Here is a 21,439-nt window from a genome sequence, read left to right as displayed (position 1 = left end):
CTTAACCGGCCAAGTGTGAGTCTGAATAGCATACGAATTATCGGTACCCTTATTTGTACCAGTAGAATATAATTCATTAGGTACAGAAGCCAAAAAAATGCAGAGCAAAATTTTTAAAAGGACCTAGAAGTTATTTAATAGGATAGCTGGATAGGTTAGGGATTATCTTAGATTATTTTTACTTATTCAGTTACTCATGCTTGTAAGTAACTACACTTACAGAATTCCTCTAAGTTGAATTCAACTTAAGTTACCGGTAATAAAATGATAAACGATTGCTATAGGATCACACCGTTAGGTGTAGTTTTATTTAAATAATTTATACAGTAACATGTTAATTTACTTAAAAACTATGAATAAATTGAATCTACTTACACGCAGGTACTAACCTGTATTAAAAATCTAAATTATGTAGGTATTTTATACATGTGAAAAGATTTTAATAAATAAAATTAAGGCACAATGTTATGAAATCAATATTTTATAATTAATTATGATGAAGTAAGTATGTACATAGTTATAAATAAAAGTTTTATGATTTTGTGAACTTACAAAGCTTCACTTGCTTTTTTGGCTTCTCTAGGTATCTATTGCACATATCCCAATCATTAAAAAGTAATTATTTATTGCAAAAGTCCCTTTTAAAGCTAATTAATTTAACAAAACGTGGACAATTTATGGTTTAGCCAAGGGAAAAAAATATGTAGTTATACTTATGTATCAGTACTAAACCATGTATCTCTTACCACAAAATAATTATACCTACCTAAATATATAATAATGTTAGATTTTAAATTGCTTAGTTACGACTAGCAAAACTCGCTAAGGGAAAATTAATATTTGATCTATAATGAATCAAACAGATAAAGATTTACAGCTAGGATATAATAATATAGGTATAGGTAGTTTCAGAGGCACATAACAATATTATTCTGTAAGACTTTACCTTGCCTATCTAAAAGTTAAAAACATAAAGTTTCATGACCCAGACATGAACAATGAGTTGTACTTTAAACGGATCACAGTCACAACATTCACGTATTACCTAATGTATCCTAATTCTCTGTTAGGCACCTATGTAAGTACCTAAGTTAGTTTCTAGGATCATCTTATGAAGCTAGAACATTGCTTTATTTATCTCAGTATACATTTACTGAGTTTAAATCCTCGTATAATCATAAAACAGATCAACTTTATAGAAGGTTCTTCTTAGCGTATCAATGACCAACGCTAAAGTTGGACAGGGCTAGCGTTTGTCATCGTGGTGAAAGAACTAGCCATTCATCCAGCCACCCTAGCCATCAGTCGAATACAAAGCTTGAACCAAAATGTTCTTGATCAATTATTGAATCAATTGTTAAAAACAAAAAGCCGTTAATTCGATCGATCGCTTATCTAACGTTAACAAAACGTTACAAAAAGAAACAAAAAAGCACTATCATCCTTGCTTGTGTAATACGGGGCAATTGCACAATACTTACAGTATGGTCGTTACATGTGTTACCGACATAAAATGATTGTTATTTGACTTTCACCTTTGTATAGTTTTCACTTTTCGCTATACGTATCTGCGTGCCGCCATGATGGTTTTCTTATGACCAGCGACCACCATTTGGCGGGAAATGCTATCTCTATATATTTTGGCGCGATTTATTTTCTAACGTCATTTGTTTCTCGGACGCTGACTTGCGTGTTTCATCCAGCCAGTGCTACAATTTTTTATTCGGTGATTTTTTTTTAATCATTTTGGATTTTTGTACCTTTGTAATATTGATACAAGTTGAAATAAAAATATGTGGTGTGTTTTGTGTTTTGATTTTTCTCCTTTGCTGTTTAGTTAATTTCCCTAGTTGTAATCCTTTCATAAATACTTAACTCAGGATAAATACTTAACCTACTTTTAGCAAAAAGTTTATCACACTTGCAAACTTTTTCCATACCCTCCACTAGGTGGCGTTGTTTAACTTTTTAATGCTGAAGGTGGTCATAGGAAATGTCCGCGTGAAATCCTTCAGGGCCGGCTGAATACTGAACTTTTTGCATTCTTCCATCAGGTAACAATACATGGTAGGCTCCATTGGTTTTCTCTCCTTCTTTGACTTCGTGATGGCCGAAATCGTTGCCACTGTGGTGGTCTCTTACTCGGTAACCAAACTCGTAGTTTGCCGCGTAATGAAGCTGTAAGGTAAGGTATGAGGTTATTATTCGGAGTTGTGAGTATGTAAGGTATAGCAGATATAGCTGAATGGTATCAAATGCAAATGCATTTAATGCACAAAAATGGTATTGTATATAGAGGAAGGTATCTAGAAATTAAATTGAATTGATGACTGACTAATCAGGTAAAAAACAATACGATTAAAGGTGCACACGGTAAATGATAACGATATTTATTATGCTAAAACCCAAGGTAATTCAAGGTACTACTACGCAGAAGATGTAGAAATTAGCAAACAGGTAAGTTGCCCAATAGGCAAATCAAAAAACTTTTATATCCGGATTGTTAGGTCAAAAAAAATGAAAGTTAAAGATTGTAATCATTTGCATTTTTGATTTTTTGTGCCTACTACGTAGGCAGGTTATGTAAAAACCGGTCTAGGTAAGTACCTAATTTTTAATGTATTTTTAATTTTGAGAATGATGTGCTACATTCAATATTTTAGACATAATTAATGAGTTAGAATGATCCACTTCTTAGGTAATGGTCACTTAGTATTTCTTTGTAAAACAATTAAGTCACCACTTATTTTAATTTTATGCAAGTGGTTCAACTTTCAAATTGTTACGTATTTTTTAAGTTTAGAATTTTGTCACATAAATTGGTAATTAAAAAAATGAGCAGATCTTTGGGGAAGATAAAAAATCACTTTCTAACTAAGTGTAACACATTTTTTATTGAAATAAATGCATAACAAAACTATTCTACACAAATAAATAAGTAATAACTATTTTTCAGTAATCCAATTAGCAACTAACACGAAGTAAAAACTTTTAAACATTTATAATCATTACAAAAGCTAAGTTGGTAAGTACTTACAATAACAAATTCATAGAATTAAACTCTTTTTTGCCGACGACATAGTAAGAACATTTCTCACAACTATTCTAATGCAACAACTTATTCAGTTTATAAAGGTTCTTTTTCAAATTTCTGGGCCGACGGCCTCGGGGATACTTCCTACTCCTATGTTTCCTAGGATAACTAGGCCGTCTAGATTTCCCTTTGCTAACTTGAAAAACGTCCAAATGCTCAATATTCAAATTATGGTGTCCCACTAGGCTTTTCAACTGAGATTCTGTGAGCATATACACTGGTTCAGGTTTAACGGTGGGACCAATAGGGTGATGGTTCAGAGCGGGGGGCCCATAAGATGTTTGGGGAACGCCATAAGACGTGTCAGGGACACTGTAAGATGTTTCCGGGACACCATAGGAAGTCTGTGGGACGCCGTAAGAAGTTTGTGGGACGCCGTAAGAAGTTTGTGGGACGCCGTAAGAAGTTTGTGGGATCCCGTAAGATGTTTGTGGGACACCGTAGGAAGTTTGTGGGACACCGTAAGAGTTTTGTGGGGAGCCAAAGTTGAGTCCATGATTAGGAGGACCATAAGAGTCCTGAATATCGGAAGTTTGGGCACCATAACTGTCTAAAGTATCAAAGTTTGAAGGGTTTTGATGAGGACGCCTATACTTTTTGAACTTTTTAGAGAAACTCACAGCTAAATCTGTGTTTTGATGATACTTCGACGATGGCGCGTAAGTCTGCATGGGATTGTAATTCGAATGGTAACTAGGAATAGGGTCTTCGTAGTCGTCATCGAAATCATTTATACCATCCTCGTAATCATCATTCTCATCTTCATCGTCATAAATCTCTAATTTAGCATATTTATTCAGCCTATTTCTAGATGTTTTTCTCGGTGGGGGACTATCGTCATAATCGTTGTTCTTAAATTCAATAGCTTCGCCTATAGGAAACTCTGGGGTAGTCAGAAATGTATTATGTGGGTTCAACGGTTTGTTAATACGTATTAGTCTTAGCCTTAACGCTTCAGCTTTGGCCGTTTCATTAGCTGTACTATTAACACCTACGTTTACTAGTTTAATGGTATTATTAGGTACAATAAAAGCATTAGTATCTAACTCTATGGACCTGCGTTTTCTTTTAAGATTGTTACCAATTTTACTTACATTTTCATCGCCGTAAGCTGAGACTCCAGTACCGTCTCCTGTTAGATGTTGGACGCCCTTGTGTTGGGCATTATGATGAAGATACATCTCACTTTGATCGCCATGTTGTTTGGGTTCCTTCTGGGCGTAAACTGTTGGGTGAGGGTACTGCAAAGTTTCGTACGTTGGAGTAATATCTTCACTCGCATAGTATTGTGGGTGGACATGATTGAAGAGAGGTTTGTATCCAGTTACGCCAGATGTTATGGTCTGACTGGCAACTTCGACTTTGTAGTAGTTGTTGCTTTTCATGGTTGTGGTTTCTAGATTCTCCGGATGAAACATATCTGGTCTATTGTTCATTGCTTCTTGAAGCTGCTTCTGAAGTCCGTAGGTTTTCAGCTTGTTCAGTTGATTGGGATCAGCTACGTCATCTATCTCTTCAGTGATCGGTGTGTGGTCTTTGTGTTCAGGTATGTAAGCTCCAGCGTAGCTTAAAGCGTTGTATTTTGTGGTATCATAGAAATCATTGACAGTTTGCACTGGATTGATCTTATTATGGTCTTTGGTGTAGAAGTAGAGGTCGATTGGTACGTCTGACTGCTCCTTAGACGATTGTATTAGAGCTGATAATTGCGATAGCTGATCTGAAGGGGCTTTCTTTAGCAAAGAACTTAAAGCATCCATGTCTTGAGAGGATTTGTATCCTTGCATCTGTTGATGAATCTTTGGATAGACATACTTCGTATCACTTGGAACCACTGAGGTGTACAGTTTGCTTGGGGCTTTTATTTGGCTGTTGAATTGACTGATACCAACATTTCCATTAGGTTTGATAGTCACTCCTTGGTCGTACGCTGGGGCTGGCGATACGTAGACACTCTGGAATCTCTTGTTAGCTAAATAATGCTGATGATCTGATCCGAAAGACCTGTGGCTTCTAGGTTTATCGTTAATGACTGCATCCTCTTTAGTAAGTTTGGTTATAGCTGGGGCTTTGAGTCCTCTTGCTTCATCCCTCATGACAGAGGTTAGAGGTTCTTTCAGTCTAGGTAGTCTTTTGTTAGGTCCAGCAGGTGGTGTTAAATCTTTGGCTTTGGCTTGTTGTTGTTCTAAAGCTATTTGATGGTTCTCCTGGCTGTCATGGTAGGCTTTCATGTAGCTGTCCATTTTTATTGGTGCATTCGTCCATCTTTGCACTTGGGCCCTGTGTTGCCTCACTCTTTCAGCGTTGAACATGGCTTGTTGATTCTGCGCGTGAAGTCTCGCATTTTGACCTGATAAGGGATTCCCATAAGGTAAAAGTCCAGGTAGCTTGGTGACTCTTGTGTCGACTCTAGCTTGCTCGTTGATGATTTCGATCACTGGTCTGGAGTTTGTCTTTTGTTTCATGCTATTGGCAGAGGTAGACTGGAGGGTGAGGGCGAGTATTGATGATAGCAGGACGGTTCGTGCTACGGCTGCCATTTTTCTTCTGAAAATGGAGACAGAAGGTATGTTAATTATTTGAATATACACAATACAGTAATATCAGGAAGTTTTTAATGTTATTTTTATAAATAATAACTTTACAAATTTAACCGATTTACTTTATGGGTAGAGCGAGCGAGCAAACATATAAATATATAAAAACATAAGGTTTTGTATGTTGGGTAGCTGTGTTAGTGTAGTTACTGCAATTTAGGATAGCTAACTTTAGGCCGTTTCCGTCGGCTTAAATATACTTAGTAGGTACCTACTCCTAATTGTTATAAAATATATTAGATCTGATTTTAAAACAGGCCAGTACTATGTACCTAGCAATGAGATGAATATTATTTCCTAACAGTATATTTCTAACTTAATGAAAATATAAATGCCTATCAACACCTTCATATTTTCCTGAGGTCTGAGTAAAGTTTCTTTTCCGTGTTTTTAGATAGAGCATCGTTGAAGATTTGCATTTTATTGCTAACATCTAGCTAGTATATTATTATTATACTATCTAGGCAGCAAATGCCTAGCTAGTTTGCAGTGTGATAGTGATCTTCAGAATAGGCAGGGTGGTGTAGTGTTTCTAATGTAGTCACTAGTCAGTCATATTATTTAATTTTGTTGCAATTAAAATCCTTAAATTACAGGAAAACAGAAAAAAACAATAGAAATAGGCGGCCTTATCGCTTATAACATAGGATAAGAGGTTACTTATGTGTAGATTAGATTAAAAAAAAACAGATAAGACGATAAGAACGGCGAATTAGAATCAGTCCACTAGATTTGGAGCTAAGTAGTTAAGTACATACACAACATGTCATGTTTACCTAGGAACCAATATGAAAAATAAAAAAAAAAAATATGTGGGGACATCTCACACACGGCCATCCGACCCCAAGCTAGGCAGAACCTGTGTTATGGGTGTCGGACAGCTGATATATCTACACAAATACATAGATAGATAAATACTAAATATAAATATCAACACCCAAGACCCGAGTACAAATATCTGTCTTTAAACAAATATCTGCCCCAGCCGGGAATCGAACCCGGGTCCTTCGGCTCAGTAGTCAGGGTCACTAACCACTAAGCCATTCGGTCGTCAAACTTATGAGTTGACTTATGACACCCATATTTACCGATTCATTTATGAAAGATCAATGATGCTGTAATTTAAATGCTACATTACGTTGATGTAAAGCCATTTTTTCTACTCAAGTTCATTCCCACATCTTGATGGATGTACAGTCGCTGTCAAAAGTGATTGATGCATTGAATTTTAATTTCCAATCCGACATTACCGCGTTCTAGATTAGATTCGCGAGATTTGCATGTGGTCTAGATTTTTTAAGACCATTAGGTTGTGCGTTATGTAATCTTATAAATAATCGATTTAATAAGTGGGTGAGCTGTTTGGTATATCGATATTAGATCTGACTTACGGTAGAAGTACTTTGCTATTTCATAACCTCGAGTAGAAAATATGAAAATAATATCATATTGTTATTAAGTAAGTGAGGCAATGCACCTCTGCCTACCCCGCAAGGGAGTACATTAGTTCAAGTGTTTGTTGTTTTTAAGTTAGTGAGGTTATGTTAGGTCGTAAGCAAGCATAATTTTAAAGGCTTCGATCTGTCATTCATTAGTTTAAACCATAGAATAACGAGTACAGGGTTTAAACATAGCAATTATGTCACGGTCTTGATTGAATCAGATGAATTAGATCAGTTTATCATAATAATAATAATTAATTACGACTAGCGCCTTGGGTACCCTACCCGACAGCGGTAGCAATCTGGCAAGCATTTTCTTTTTATTTTAATTTTATAATTATTATTAGGCTTAAGTTACTATCTCATAATAATATATTGTAGAATTTCCTCTAATTTAAATAAATTCTGGGACCTATATAAAAAAAAATTATAATTAATTTATTTTCGATATTGCACAGCACCTACTTAACCTACTTAATTTATTTTTTATTAACCTACTTTCGGGTCAGCCACGACATACATAAAAATAATTCTACCAATGATAGTCACTTACGTGCGCGACTGTACCGCTCCTATCCCGTTTGGCGCAATGACCATGAATCCACTTTCACTATCCGTGCTCTACTCGACTGTACACAACTTCACCATCCTTATAACTGAAGACTTAGAGGCGGTATTAGAACTGCATGCTTATAAAAGATTTGTCGTCGGAAGTACTGCTGGAGTAATGTTCGGAAAACGGATATAAGGTGTGCTTTTTGTGACAGTCTAGGAATATCTAGATTCGTTTAAGGGACCTAGGTCTGCCTGGAGTCTGTTGAACTGAGATTTAGAAGAATTTAGAGTCCATGCGGCTACTCCAACAGGTTAAATAGGTATTTTTATTTTTTATACATTAGTCTGCTACATGTGTTAGCTTCGATTAACAATATACGCTGCAGTATCAGTGGCCCAGTTCTGGGCATGTATTATTTAGCGACTTTGTTGGCTTGTCGTCGACATGATAAGAAGAAGAAGAACAATATAAGAACAAGATGAATAAGATGGTCTGTCACATACAAAAATAAAGCAAAAAACTGTCCGGAATTTTGTTTACTGTCAAACCGTTATCAGTCCAAGCTAATGACAACCATTCTATTCTATTCTATTCTATTCTGACAACCATTGTAAAAATTAACAAAGTTGTTAATCTTCCGAACTTATTTCAAATAAGAACGCAGGGGTAGAAGTGAAGTGTTAATAAATAATAATTAATAATAAATATGTGGGGACATCTCACACACGGCCATCCGACCCCAAGCTAGGCAGAACCTGTGTTATGGGTGTCGGACAGCTGATATATCTACACAAATACATAGATAGATAGATACTAAATATAAATATCAACACCCAAGACCCGAGTACAAACATCTGTCTTTAAACAAATATCTGCCCCAGCCGGGAATCGAACCCGGGACCATCGGCTCAGTAGTCAGGTCACTAACCACTACGCCATTCGGTCGTCAAATTGATTGTTATTTGTCGAGACGTTTCTTTTACACTGAAACTCCTTCTAGTTCGTATGTTGTTCGTCAAATATCGTTGTGTGTTAAAGTGCAACAACGACAACTTTATCAGTGGAAACTTGTAAAAGGCCTTTTACTGCTCATTCTTATGTTATACTTTCAAATTGTGCTGTAAGTTTTCCTAAAATAAAATAAATAAATAAATAAACTTTTCAACAGAATCAAGTGCCAACACCAAAAATATAATTATTAGGGCAACCTGTGGGAACCCTGTTTTTAAAACACAACGAAAAACGAGGGGTATTATAAGTTTAACGTCTCTGTGTATCGCTCTTAAACGGATAAGCCAATTTTCGTTTTTTTCCCCCAAGTGTTCTTAGCCATGTTTCTTGAAAATTGGGTCAGCAGTTTAAAAGTTATACGACTTTTAGTCTTGAATGACTGGATTTTTTGACGATGGTTAGGTTAGCTAGGTTATTATGGCAGTTAATACCGCCAATACTCTTGACGTAATAGTTTAATTAAGTAAACCATGTTTGCAATTTGCAGAACGTAATAATTTTTATTACTTTGACCTAAAATCTATATCCGTGTACAATCCGGTTGCAGATAATTACAGTTACAATTTACAATACAATGGATGTTATAATTATAATAAATAAATATGTGGGGACATCTCACACACATGTCACGAACATCCGACCCCAAACTAGGCAGAGCCTGTGATATGGATTGCGGACGGCTGATATATCTACACAAATACATAGATATATACATATTAAATAGATAAACGACAACCGACCTAAGGCAAACACAAATACACAACATTATTTATCACAGAGTTTGAAGTATTCGTAACTTGTTGAAAATGTGGGTTTTAACGTCAATATTTACACTACCTCTATAAATTCCCGACAATTGCTTTATAATTAAACATAACCAGTAGGCGTTTAAACGACGCCTTCTTTCATCACTTGCCTTGGGTACTGTGATGGAATTATCAGTATCTTGACACTCATCATCATAACCCATCACGTCCCCACTACTGGGGCACGAACTCCTTCCAATGAATTAGGCCTAGTCCAACACGCGGGCCTAGTGCGGGTTGGTGGACCCCAACACAAGCAAGCTTGTGCTGAGAGAGTTGTCGGGTAAGTGGTCAACCCGACTGTCAGATGTTTTCAAGTAAACTACGAGTAAAACACAAGAAGTAACAAACAGAGAGACCAATGAATGGAAAAAGGTTAAGTACACTTATATTATAACCTTGTTTGGTAGGTACTGTCCAAACACATTATAAACAGACAATAGGTATTGTGCATAACACGTCAAACATAAATTAAAACACCCAGCATTTCCTGTTCAACGTTTGACATGTCTTTGACTGTACCTCCTTGTTTTGTAAAGGGCTAGACTAAAGTATCTGCCTAGGCTGCCTAGGTATGTCCTCACCTAGGTAATCCAGTTAGTTATGATTCGCTTGTACCTCGGTTTATTACATCAAAACCTAGTTATCTAGGTCTTTTAAGCAAGGTAGAGCTTCATAGAATACTAGTTTTACTTATGCATTCCACTGCTTTAAGCCCTTACTTTGTATCAAAATATTAAATGGAACCTATATTTAAGAAAGAAGTGACCTAAAATACATACAGGTAATATAATATACATATACAATATGTAAAGGTGATCGCTTAATGTTTTAAGAATCTTGTGAACTTTTTAACACCATCATTAATTTAAGTAAAAGCGGGTCAACTCTTCTGTACAAATAAGGATTCTTTTGAGGTTAATTGCTACGTATACTGACTTGCCTCGCGAACCTGAAAAAAGGTCGCATGCCACCCATCCAACAAGGTCACGACCTTATGTCATTGCCCTATGTCGCCATTATTGTCTATGCGCGGTGAAAAAACGCGCCAAAGAAAGTTGAATCGAGACTGATCGTGTGAACTATTCGATTACGATGATCGCTATTGTTCAACATAACGCATGGTTTGCGCGATCACAAGATTTAATTTAAAACTTTTACTCTTAAGTCTGCTATTTAATAATAATGCCTCACTGCCAATGTCCTAAAAGGGTGAATTTCCCGCGGCCAAAAATTGCGTGGCATCAATGAAATCGGTACTAAAAAACCAAGTTATAATTTTCTAATATTTTTTTCCGGTTAAGTGAAATAGTTATCTATGTGTAGCACTAAATATTTTATTAATTGGATTAATGGATATTTTAAAAAAATATATTAAACCCCCAAATCTTTCATTGCCGTGTCTGTCCCCACGTTACCACGTTTTGTATTATTCTTCATTGATGAAAAAATATTGAGTATTGATAGTTAAACTTAGTTTCATTTGATACATTAATAGTTAAAGTATTGTCACGGAATACATTTATTGAAATATATAAAGAATATAACGAACGGTAAGTGAAAATTCATGTGTCCCAGAACTTCTGTTCATTGCCGTGTCCTAAACATGATCAAGGCTATTGTTTTACCTATGAACTTGGGTGCCCCCCTCAGTGCGCTAATCGTTTCTTACAAGTGTCGCCTAACTGCTCGACGTGGAAGGAGGTACATCGGTGCCCGCGTTTTTGCGCTATAGTGAAAATCAGTAAAAATTTTGGGGACTGGACATTTTTTCTTTCATTGCCGTGGATAGATATAACTTCTATAAAATTAAGTTTGTCTTCTAGAGTAAGCATTCAAAAGAAAGCTTTTTGAAAATATTTACCTTATAAAGTGTTTATTTCTTCGAATAGTTAATACTTTTTTAGTTATTTATATTTAATGCCTTGATTTTCATCGCCATGCTTTCATTTCCGTGGCTTCCGTGGCCAATATTTGCTATGGCAATGAAAAAAAAGCCACGGCAATGAAAAATATTTCATTGCCATGTCTTGTAAAATAATTTGTATTCATTGCCGTGGTTATGTTATTCATTTCCGTGGCCAGGTTATTCATTTCCGTGACTTATGTTTTCATCGCCGTGGTATGTATGATTAGGCAAATTAACATATCTTTTACCTGTAATACAGGTAATACCGATCACTGACATTACCTACAGAACTAGTCAAATTACCTCTTTTTGCAGTGCGTTAAAACGGGTGCGTATCGCGATGTATAAAAACGAAATATATAATATTACATTAATAATAACAATCAAAACATAATTATAATGAACGTTATGTATAAATAAGACCGGTGGTAGCTCAGTCGGGTAAGCGCCCGCTTCCCACTCCAATAATGCGGGTGCTAATTCCGGCGCTGACATGTACCAATGTGTTCCTTTGAATTTAAATACAATGTATACCATCGCTCTACGGTGAAGGAAAACATCGTGAAGAACCCTGCATATCTACCTATAGATTTAGCACATCTAGATAATATGTGAACCCACCAACTCACTGTGGACCAGCGTGGTGGGAAATGGTCCAAGCTTAGAAAGGCAGCAGCTTAGACCTTGGGGATATGCACATTGCACAAAGGTCCCATTCGAGAGAGCCTGGTGCAGGTACTTACACCTCCCACAGATAGTAGAATAGAATATAATAGAACATACATCTCTGCAGGAACTCATCTGGATGCTAAGTGGCCTTAATGCTGCTTGCAACGTATAGGCCTCCGTATGAACTTGGGCAAGACAAAAGTCGGTTCTACCTTTTTTGGCCTAAGATTTATTTGCCTAATCTCGTATTGCATAGTAACGTTTGGTCAAAGTCTCTTTTCGCCGAAAATTGTATGGCATAAATCTCGTTTAGTAAAATGTTATTTCTCATAATCTTATTTAGCCTAATAACGGTATGGTCAAATCTCAAATAGCCTAACAATACTATGGCATAGCTTATAAAAACTACTAATATTCATTTGGCTTTAACTTTGACGAAGCGTCTCCCTATATAGCGCAAACTGGTGCCTTGCATTAGGTATTTAATTTTCCGCTATGTGGGTAACGCTTCGCTGCACTCCGCTTTGCTTTCGACGAACATGTGCACCTAACATGCTCCTCCTCACTTTGCTCGTCGTCGCACCTACCTTTAGGTTTCGATCCCATGGGGTTTAATGGCGATTGTAATAATTATAATGGTCATTCACTTTCGATATTTTGATCATTCAATATCGTGATTTTCGGGATGTAGGAGAAAAATACCACAATTTGTACATTTAAAACTTACTGAATATAATATTTATTAAGATAATATTAGGAGAAACAAGATTATACCAATACGAACAATTTGAGCAAACGAGACGTAGATGTTTCAAGTTTGTGGCAAAAGAGTTTTAGACGAAATGAGTCTTATGCCACATAAGTCTTGGCAAAGTGATGATTCTACCAAAAAAGTTTAGACCTTACGAGTTATGCGAAATGAGTTTAGGATAATAAAGATTAGGCGAGATGAGGGGAACCCGGTGCAGAGACCTGGACACTGATGATGTCACTCAGCGTGCTATGGAGAGAGCTATGCTTGGGGTTTCTCTAATGGATGGTATCAGAAAAGAAGTTATACGTCAGAGGACTAAGGTTACCAACATAGCTGTCAAAATATGCAAGTATAGGCAGGTAGCCGGTAGTGGCTGGATTCGGAAGACCGAGGACCGAGTGTTGTGGCGCTCCTTGGGAGAGGCCTATGTCCAGCATTGGATGATTATAGGCTGATGATGACAACATGTACATTTCATATTATTATACCAATTAAAATATACTATGATTTAGCATAAAGTTCATAAAATATTCTATCATATCACATAATGTGTGTTAAATTACACAACACCATCAAAACCTCTAGCACCACAACCTAAAGATAGGTGCGATGACGAGAAAAGCGAGGAGGAGCGGTTAAGTGCACATGTTCAGCAAAAGCGAAGAAGGGCTACATGGGGAGACGCTCTATGTTTAGGTTTTGGTGCAAGGAGTTTTGACTGCGTTATTATTATTGGCGCTATGTAGGGAGACGCTTAGCTGACCAACATGTGCACCTAACCACACACGCCTATGTTTATATTTTGGTGCTAGGTGTTTTGCCGGTGTTGTGTAATTCAGCACAGAGAATATATGTCATATTATAGTATATTTTATGAATTTTACATAAAATGAACAGTATACATATTGGGTATTATACCTTATAAAAATATAGATGTTATAGGTAAGGTTTATTATATGTTGTGAACGTTATTAGTGTGAAATGAAACATTTTGTTTTATACGTCGCAATACGGACCCCACAATGCTACTTAGAGAATTCCACACTATATTCTTATTTTTTTATACATACTGTCGTTCTTTCTTTCGTTCCAATATCTATCCAAATATTTCTGCCATACATGCCTGTCTAAGTTTGCGTTTCCCTCACAGTATTTTTTAAAAATTGCAGTGGATTGATTCTTTCATTTCCATTGTATACAGTTCTTTCATTGCCGTGGAAGTTTGTTTCATTGCCGTGGGCCTTTGTTTCATTGCCGTGGACGCTTGTTTCATTGCCGTGAACGCATGTTTCATCGCCGTGGCACGAAATTTTTAATCATCCGTATCTCGTTAAGTTTTTAACTTATCTGCTACCCATTTAGTAAGAACACTAACATTAACAAAAACTTTAATAAAAGCGTTTTTTTAATATAAAAAACCTTAAGATAAAAAAGTCCACGGAAATGAAGATTTTTTAGGACTTGTTGAAATCCACCCAAAAATACTTGTTTCACAATTTACATGCAAAAGCCTGTAGGTAAAAAAAAACTGTCCGCATTTGTTTACTCTTGAACCGTTTAAAGTTCAACCTAAAAGTTATCTGGAAGAAATCGCTTTAAGTGATACGACCGCCATTTGTACATATGTGTTAGATTAAGTTTTTTGTAAGGTTATCCATGTTTTTGTGTACAAATAAAGAATATCTATCTAATGACAACCATTGTACCAATGAATAATAATATTTCAGAGCTCAGTGGTAGAGAAATGCAGTGTTATTTCTTTTGCACTGACACGCCATCTCGTTCGTATATCGTAAATCTAAGACCTCTAGTGTAGATATAGCAGACTATCACCCAGAGGGTCGTAGCTCAGCCTTCGTCTTTGTTACCTTTGTTTTGTCAACGTGTCTGAGATATAAGTTTATCGGTCAATTTTATTGTTTCGCTGTTCCCAGAAGGCTTTGATAATTAATTTAGCTTGTGTGTTTCAAGCCATGCGTAAAGATTTTATATTGTATCTTGTTGTAAGTTAACTACTTACTTAAATACAGGCATAAAAATGTTATTATAAAAAATAATAAAAACAAAACATAAAGCATCTATAAAAATGCATTTCATTTTTAAAATTATGTAATGAATTAAGTTAGTGTTAGGTAAATTAAAAAAACTAACTGACTATAAAGGAAAGATTATTCTGATAAAAAATAAGGGTTTAACAGATAAAATAACCTTTTTAATTTTAGATTGCAGAAAAAAAAGACGTCAGGCCGGAAATTAAAACCGGATGCGGGGCCATTACATACAAACCTCTTGTTGGATAACAAAACTACGCAATTATAATCTTGACCCACATCTTACTCATGTAAAAAGAAGATTGTGCTCATCTATTATAATATAATCATGCAATAAAAGTATAATAGGTTACATGAATGCTAATAAATTAAGGAAATGCAAAAGTTAATATGACAGTTGACAGGGCACTGTTGCGTAAAAAGATACTTATGCAGAAAAACTGGTTATGCAACGGAAACACCTAATATTTTTTTAGGATTTTGGCGCGAGATGGCAGATTGCTTCCGTGTGTGTTCCAAAAATTAAAATGCATTGGTTAAAATAACCGACTTTAACCTAATCTTAGCATTTTAATTTTCACTTCACGTGATTTTAAAATGTCTCAGTTTGGCTTTAAATGGAAGTAGAATAGTTTGAAGTACTTATGCAGGTGTATCAAAGCAGTTAAAATAAATGATATGATGAACTACCAATATGTTTCACTGCTGTACAAGATCTTGTAAAAAACTCTCGATCAAAACTTTCAAATAACAGATGCAACGCGTTGAATTCTTTTGTATGAAAAATCTTTTCGCCCTTCAAAAGTTGCCTCTATGATAACTTTAGTATGTTATTTTTTACACCAATTAGTTTCTCATATTTATCTCTGTACTAGAGCTTACTGAATGTTTAACCCATTGAGCTTAAAGTACATAAACAGTAAAGGTAAAGTTTGACTTCAATTCACATGGTTACATTACTTTCGATTGATTTCGCATTATTATTATTTTTAGCCAGTCGGTTTCTTTTTTTGCTAATAGCTGAATTAGAGTTTGTCACTGTAGATAAAAGGTTGCCTGGAAGAGATCGCTTTTAGCGATAAGGCCGCCTATAGCGTTATATTGTAAATTGTTATTTGTGTAAATTGTTTTTAAGTCAATAAAGTAGTATTCTATTCTATTCTATTCTATAAAAGATTAGCCAGTCTGTTTAGTTGTCAGTCGCTGACTGCCTAGATTAACAATATACGAACAAGATGGATTGTCGGTACAAAAGAAACGGCTCGACATATAACATCCCACTTCTACCACTGAGCTCTTATTTCAAACTAGCTGTGCCCGCGAGCTTCGCTTCGCCTTATAAAGTTTTCCCGTGGGAATTCCGGGATAAAAAGTAGCCTATGTTCTTTCTCAGGGTCTACAGCATATGTATACCAAATTTCATCCAAATCCGTTCAGTAGTTTTGGCGTGAAAGAGTAACAGACAGACAGACAGAAAGACAGACACAGTAACTTTCGCATTTATAATATTAGTTAGGATAAGTTCAGTTAGAAGATTTGTGACTCTGTTCATTGGTACAATGGTTGTCATTAGGTTGAAATTAAGATGGTTCGTCAGTAAACAAAATGCGGTCAGTTTTATGCTTTATTTTTGTATGTGACAAACCATCTTGTCCGTATATTGTTAATCGAAGGCTGGACGTAAGTACATAAGGTATAGTTGAACGTCACGTGAAGAGGCACCTTTCATGCATAAGTAATAATATATTGGATGAAGATTTGATGGCATATCAGAGGAAGTATACTTACATGGACTTCTAAATTGAGTATGATTAGATAAAATTACATACCTATTTATAAAGGAAAGTACGAAATTTTCTCATGAATAAATCTATAGGAACCGTAAGATTCTCAGAAAAATTAGGACATTTTGAAAGTACTTCATAGAAATTGCATAAATGCATATTTTGTTATATTTAAAGTATGTACTTCTAAGTTTTTCTTAAGATAATTGAAATCCCTGATTGGGTTAGTTAGATACCAACTTTACTATAAAGCAAGATATATTTTTACGCGATTTCAGAGTTGTTTTTTGCTAGAAAGTGGCCAGGTATCGGGTACATTGACCTTGCAATCGGAACCTCAATGATAAAATTCTGCCAGATAAGTATATTTTTTACTTGTGGGAAAAATGTGCTATCTATCAGAACAACTTATTTGAGCTGTGTTAAATATATTTTATTCTATGTGAAATTCATTGTTACTTACTATCAGAATTGCATATCTCAACCTTGTCACTCTAAACAATATTTTTGTTTAAAATTTAATTAAGTACCATGAAGTGTATGATTATTGTATTTATATCTGTTTAACATCTGTAATTATAATTATAAACAATATTTCATCAGATGCAATCATGGGATTGCATTAAAATAGACGATATTTTAAGTAAATTCATAGTGTGCGTTGGAAAGCAAGGACGTTTGCCTAGAGAGCGACAACGTTAACTTAGCAACGGGTAAAAGATGGACATTGTTTTTTCTTTAACTTGAATGAACAGGAGTAACATGGACCACGACGTCGTTGTCAGAAATGAGGTATTTTCAAGGCCACGTAGATGTCACGAATTTCGTTTTCAAAGCTCCGGCAGACGGCGTGAAGGTATCATGATATTATTATGTCAAATTTGTTGGTTTATTATACTTTGTTTATGAACTTTTTTTTTTTACCGAATGTCAATTTATGACATTGACAGGTCTAGCTTCACTAGCAGCTTAGCTACGCCCTCTATCGGAAGTAAGAGAATCACTTTTTTTCTCTACAAATGTCATCCTGAAAAGACCTCATTACAAAGAATATGTTTTGACCTCCTAAACTTTTTTTTTGTTTTCACTTGATTCTGTATCAAAGTTAGCATTGTTGGACTCTACAGACTTATGATTTATGATGATTTATTGTAATTTGTGAATAATTGTCGTACATATAACTAGTACAGTCGACGAGATCATAATATTATTATTATGTGTACAGGGTGAAATTTTATGGCTGACCCAACCGAAGGAAGTTCAGTGTAGTGTATACCCAACATCATGAACAACTATTGCTGATGTACCCTTTGTGAATGCAAATGTACTTATCCTAGCCCAGATATTTACTCTGGTGTTAATTTTATTCCGGTATGTATAAGTACCTAAACGCGATGTTTGGTTGAATCCACTCTTAGTGCCAATTTCTCCATAGTCGGTTATCTAACCGACAGGGATTGATTTATAAATTAAACGTCATCTCCATGTAAAATTCATGACAGATGTGTCAAAAGTCACCTCGACTCCCTGGTTATGCTCTAACCGACTATGGAGAAATTGTCACTCAAAATTATAATAGCTAATTGGAGGTCTGTATTATGTTAAGCCATTGTGACAGCTTATCTTTAAACATGCAGTGGAATTGCATATACCTATATCATTTTTATTCTAATAAATATAAGTACCATTATATTATAATAGACAGCAAGAAACAACTAACTACACGTTTTTGTTATCTGTAAAAACTAATATAGCTAGACCCTCAAATATACCTACAGCAACAGTAGGTATTTGACATCTGTCAAAATTGTAATTTTACATGTAAATATCTTATTATCAATTTATTTACTAGCGTATTATTGTCTTAAACTCTTAAATTCCTAGTACTTATTTTAAATACAAATTAATTAGGGACACATGCTATTTAAGTAGGTACTTACGAAGAGAGAAAATCCTTAGCGTTTGAAGAAAACGGAATCCGAATTAACTACAAAACTAAGCTTTTAAAGCCACATCACTAAAATGGAACACGCTTTTCTTTTTCTTAATTTCCGCCTTTTCTGTCACACCATAGAGCATTAACTTTTTTTTAATTCGCACAATATTCCCTGTCAAATTCAAATTAAGAACTGGCGCCGCTGCCGGCGATGTTAACGTTTTTACTTTTAAACTCTGCCCCGTCCAAAGAGGTGGTATAGAAAGAAACCTGTATGCTGCGTCTAGACTCCGCGAGTTAAATAAATTGCGTTCATTCCACTGACCGTTTTGATGGTAAGAATAAGACTGTGATTCTTGCTGAGCTGTCGATGTATGCCTTGCTTTAGTTAGTGTTGTTTTAACTTTGTCAATAGAGTCACTATATTGGTATGCAGTGATATGTGTAGGTGCAATGGTTTATCGAAGTTTTGTGGTGTTTTGGTGCTGAGGTACACACATTTATAAGTCGGAATTTGAACGTGAGACCATAATGGCTGCAGAGATATTACATCTAGACTTCTAGACCAATAATTTGAATTAAATTTTTAGGGAACTAGACGTTAATCAGCATTACAGAAACTATTATTAGTTATGAAAATAAACCAATGGCCTTTTAGAATAAAATGATACCTTCTTATTCAAAACGTTATTTGTAGCATTATGTAAGCTAAGTGGTTACAATTTAAACCCAAACGAATGGTAGGTGCACTTTAAAATTAAAACTTATGGCGAACAGGTTAAGATTGTTACGAAGTTTAAAATTATAAGCTTACATATCTCCTACTGTACTTACCAATTTGTTTAAGTAGGTTCACATAACAAATTATCAAAGTCTGGGAAAATAGATTACGCATCTGCTATTCGTGTCTCGTTTTTGAATAAGACATGTTGATGTTATTATGATTATATCTTGACAAGAGAGTCTTTTCCATCTACAACAGAGACAAGATTATCTATTCTTGGACCAACAGAGCGCCTATCTCAGCTACTGCAACACCCAGGCTTGCTACACCAGTTTACTCGGGAGCTAGGCTGGCTGAGCTGAATTTAAGGAGATATGTACAAAGGTTCCACTCGAGAAGGCTACGTACAGGTACTTCGCCCCTCTTTCTGAATAGAATAGAATAGAATAGAATAGAATAAAGCGTTCTTTCGTTGAGGGATTGTTTCTCTAAATAAAACATCTTATAAGTAAATTAAATTGCTGACTAGGAAGGCTGCGGCCGCTACACGGGTTGGTTATCGCCGTCGATAAACTCGATTCATCCGCCTTCCGCCTATCACAGCGCTGTATTTATGGTGAACCGCGATATAGTGACGTTTATCTACGTCGATAGCAAACCCGTGTATGGGCAGCTGAGGGGCAGAGTGTTTTTATTGTAAAAAAGTCATCTTCAACATGAGTTGACGACTGAATGGCGTAGTGGTTAGTGACCCTGACTACTGAGCCGGGGTTCAATTCCCGGCTGGGGCAGATATTTGTTTAAATACAGATATTTATTATCGGGTCGGGTCTTGACTTGAATGTGCCCGTGAAATGGCAATAGGCCCGCCCCCTATTACATTGGGACTAACATAACACTGGCGAAAAGTGGGTGCAGCAATGCACCTCTGCCTACCCCGCAAGGGAGTACATTAGTACAAGGTGTGAGTGTTTTTTTTTCTATGGAGTGACAAATATTTTCATTTCTGGAATGACCCTTTGAGTCATCCCGCCCAATTTAGGTTTAGCTACTGCCTACTCCGTTTAAAACACACTGTATACAAATTGTATGTATTTTACTGTGTGAAGTTATTTTCCAGATGTAGAGTTAACTAGGTACCTATTTCTGAGGTTGAATTTTCCACTACTTATCAGAATACCTATAAAGATTAAAGTTACGTTATGCTTGCATATTGATATTTTGACATAATTAGTGAATTAATTACTGATAAATATATTAATTAATTAGTTATTTAAGTTAAACTTAGTTTGATTGAGTAACTTTTATCTTCGTTTATTATAACTTTTTTAAACGAACTGTTCCGTTTTTTTAAGAATGTGGGTTAATTGAACCGGAAGAAATCTATTAAGTACTTAAGTACCGGCCTTTTTAACTATCTATTAGATAAACATAATTAACCTACGTACGCGTACCTACCTACTAAGTAACTAGATATTTATATGTGTGTGTAAAAATGACGAAACCTAAAGTAATTCTTAAAGTGGTGGTCATTCATTACATGACAGAATATTTTCCGATTTCTATGAAAAAACAAAAAACCATATCAAAACGCCCTACCTATTTTCGCCGATAATAATTAAGTACTTACACATAGTAAAATTGATAACGAACGACTTTATATTAGATTGCTTAATTTGATTCAAAAATAAAATCGATCAATTTGCCTAATATACCTCTCAATATCACATGTTAGTTAATTTCGACCAATTTACCAGCTGGCTCGTTGGTCTAGGGGTATGATTTTCGCTTAGGGTGCGAGAGGTCCCGGGTTCAAATCCCGGACGAGCCCAAAAATCTTTTTGTATTTTCAACAAAAAATCTAGTTTGTTTTGGCATTCATATTATCTTTTTGCATAGGTATCTTTACATATTTTGATGAATATTAAAATGTTATTCTAAAAGCGCCATCTATCCACAAGTATAGGAACTACTTGAAAATCTAATTCACTTAAATAATATTATATCTTGATCTAAGTATAGATCATTTTGTAATCATCAAGTATTATAAAACAATATAGAGGCCCTTAGTAACATCGAATGAATACGTATTTACTTTTAATTGTA

At 35.4% G+C, this 21,439-nt stretch overlaps 1 protein-coding gene and 1 non-coding gene across 2 annotated transcripts; one reads left to right on the top strand and one right to left on the bottom strand.

Annotated features, from left to right (window-relative positions):
• Positions 1 to 671: 671 nt before the first annotated feature.
• On the bottom strand, positions 672 to 18,853 carry LOC105390172. The gene is made up of 3 exons (XM_011561423.3): positions 18,614 to 18,853; positions 4,189 to 5,641; positions 672 to 2,178 (listed from the first exon to the last, which is right to left on the bottom strand). The coding sequence occupies exons 2-3, from the start codon at positions 5,632 to 5,634 to the stop codon at positions 1,969 to 1,971; spliced, it is 1,656 nt and encodes a 551-aa protein (XP_011559725.3). The 5' UTR covers positions 5,635 to 5,641; positions 18,614 to 18,853; the 3' UTR covers positions 672 to 1,968.
• A 2,239-nt stretch (positions 18,854 to 21,092) lies between these two features.
• Positions 21,093 to 21,164, top strand: Trnap-agg. The gene has a single exon. It is a non-coding gene; the product is annotated as a tRNA-Pro (tRNA).
• Positions 21,165 to 21,439: the final 275 nt, after the last annotated feature.

Source organism: Plutella xylostella, chromosome 31 (genome assembly GCF_932276165.1).
Source record: "Plutella xylostella chromosome 31, ilPluXylo3.1, whole genome shotgun sequence".
NCBI classification, from domain to species: domain Eukaryota; kingdom Metazoa; phylum Arthropoda; class Insecta; order Lepidoptera; family Plutellidae; genus Plutella; species Plutella xylostella.
This window is presented reverse-complemented; position numbering and strand designations above follow the sequence as displayed.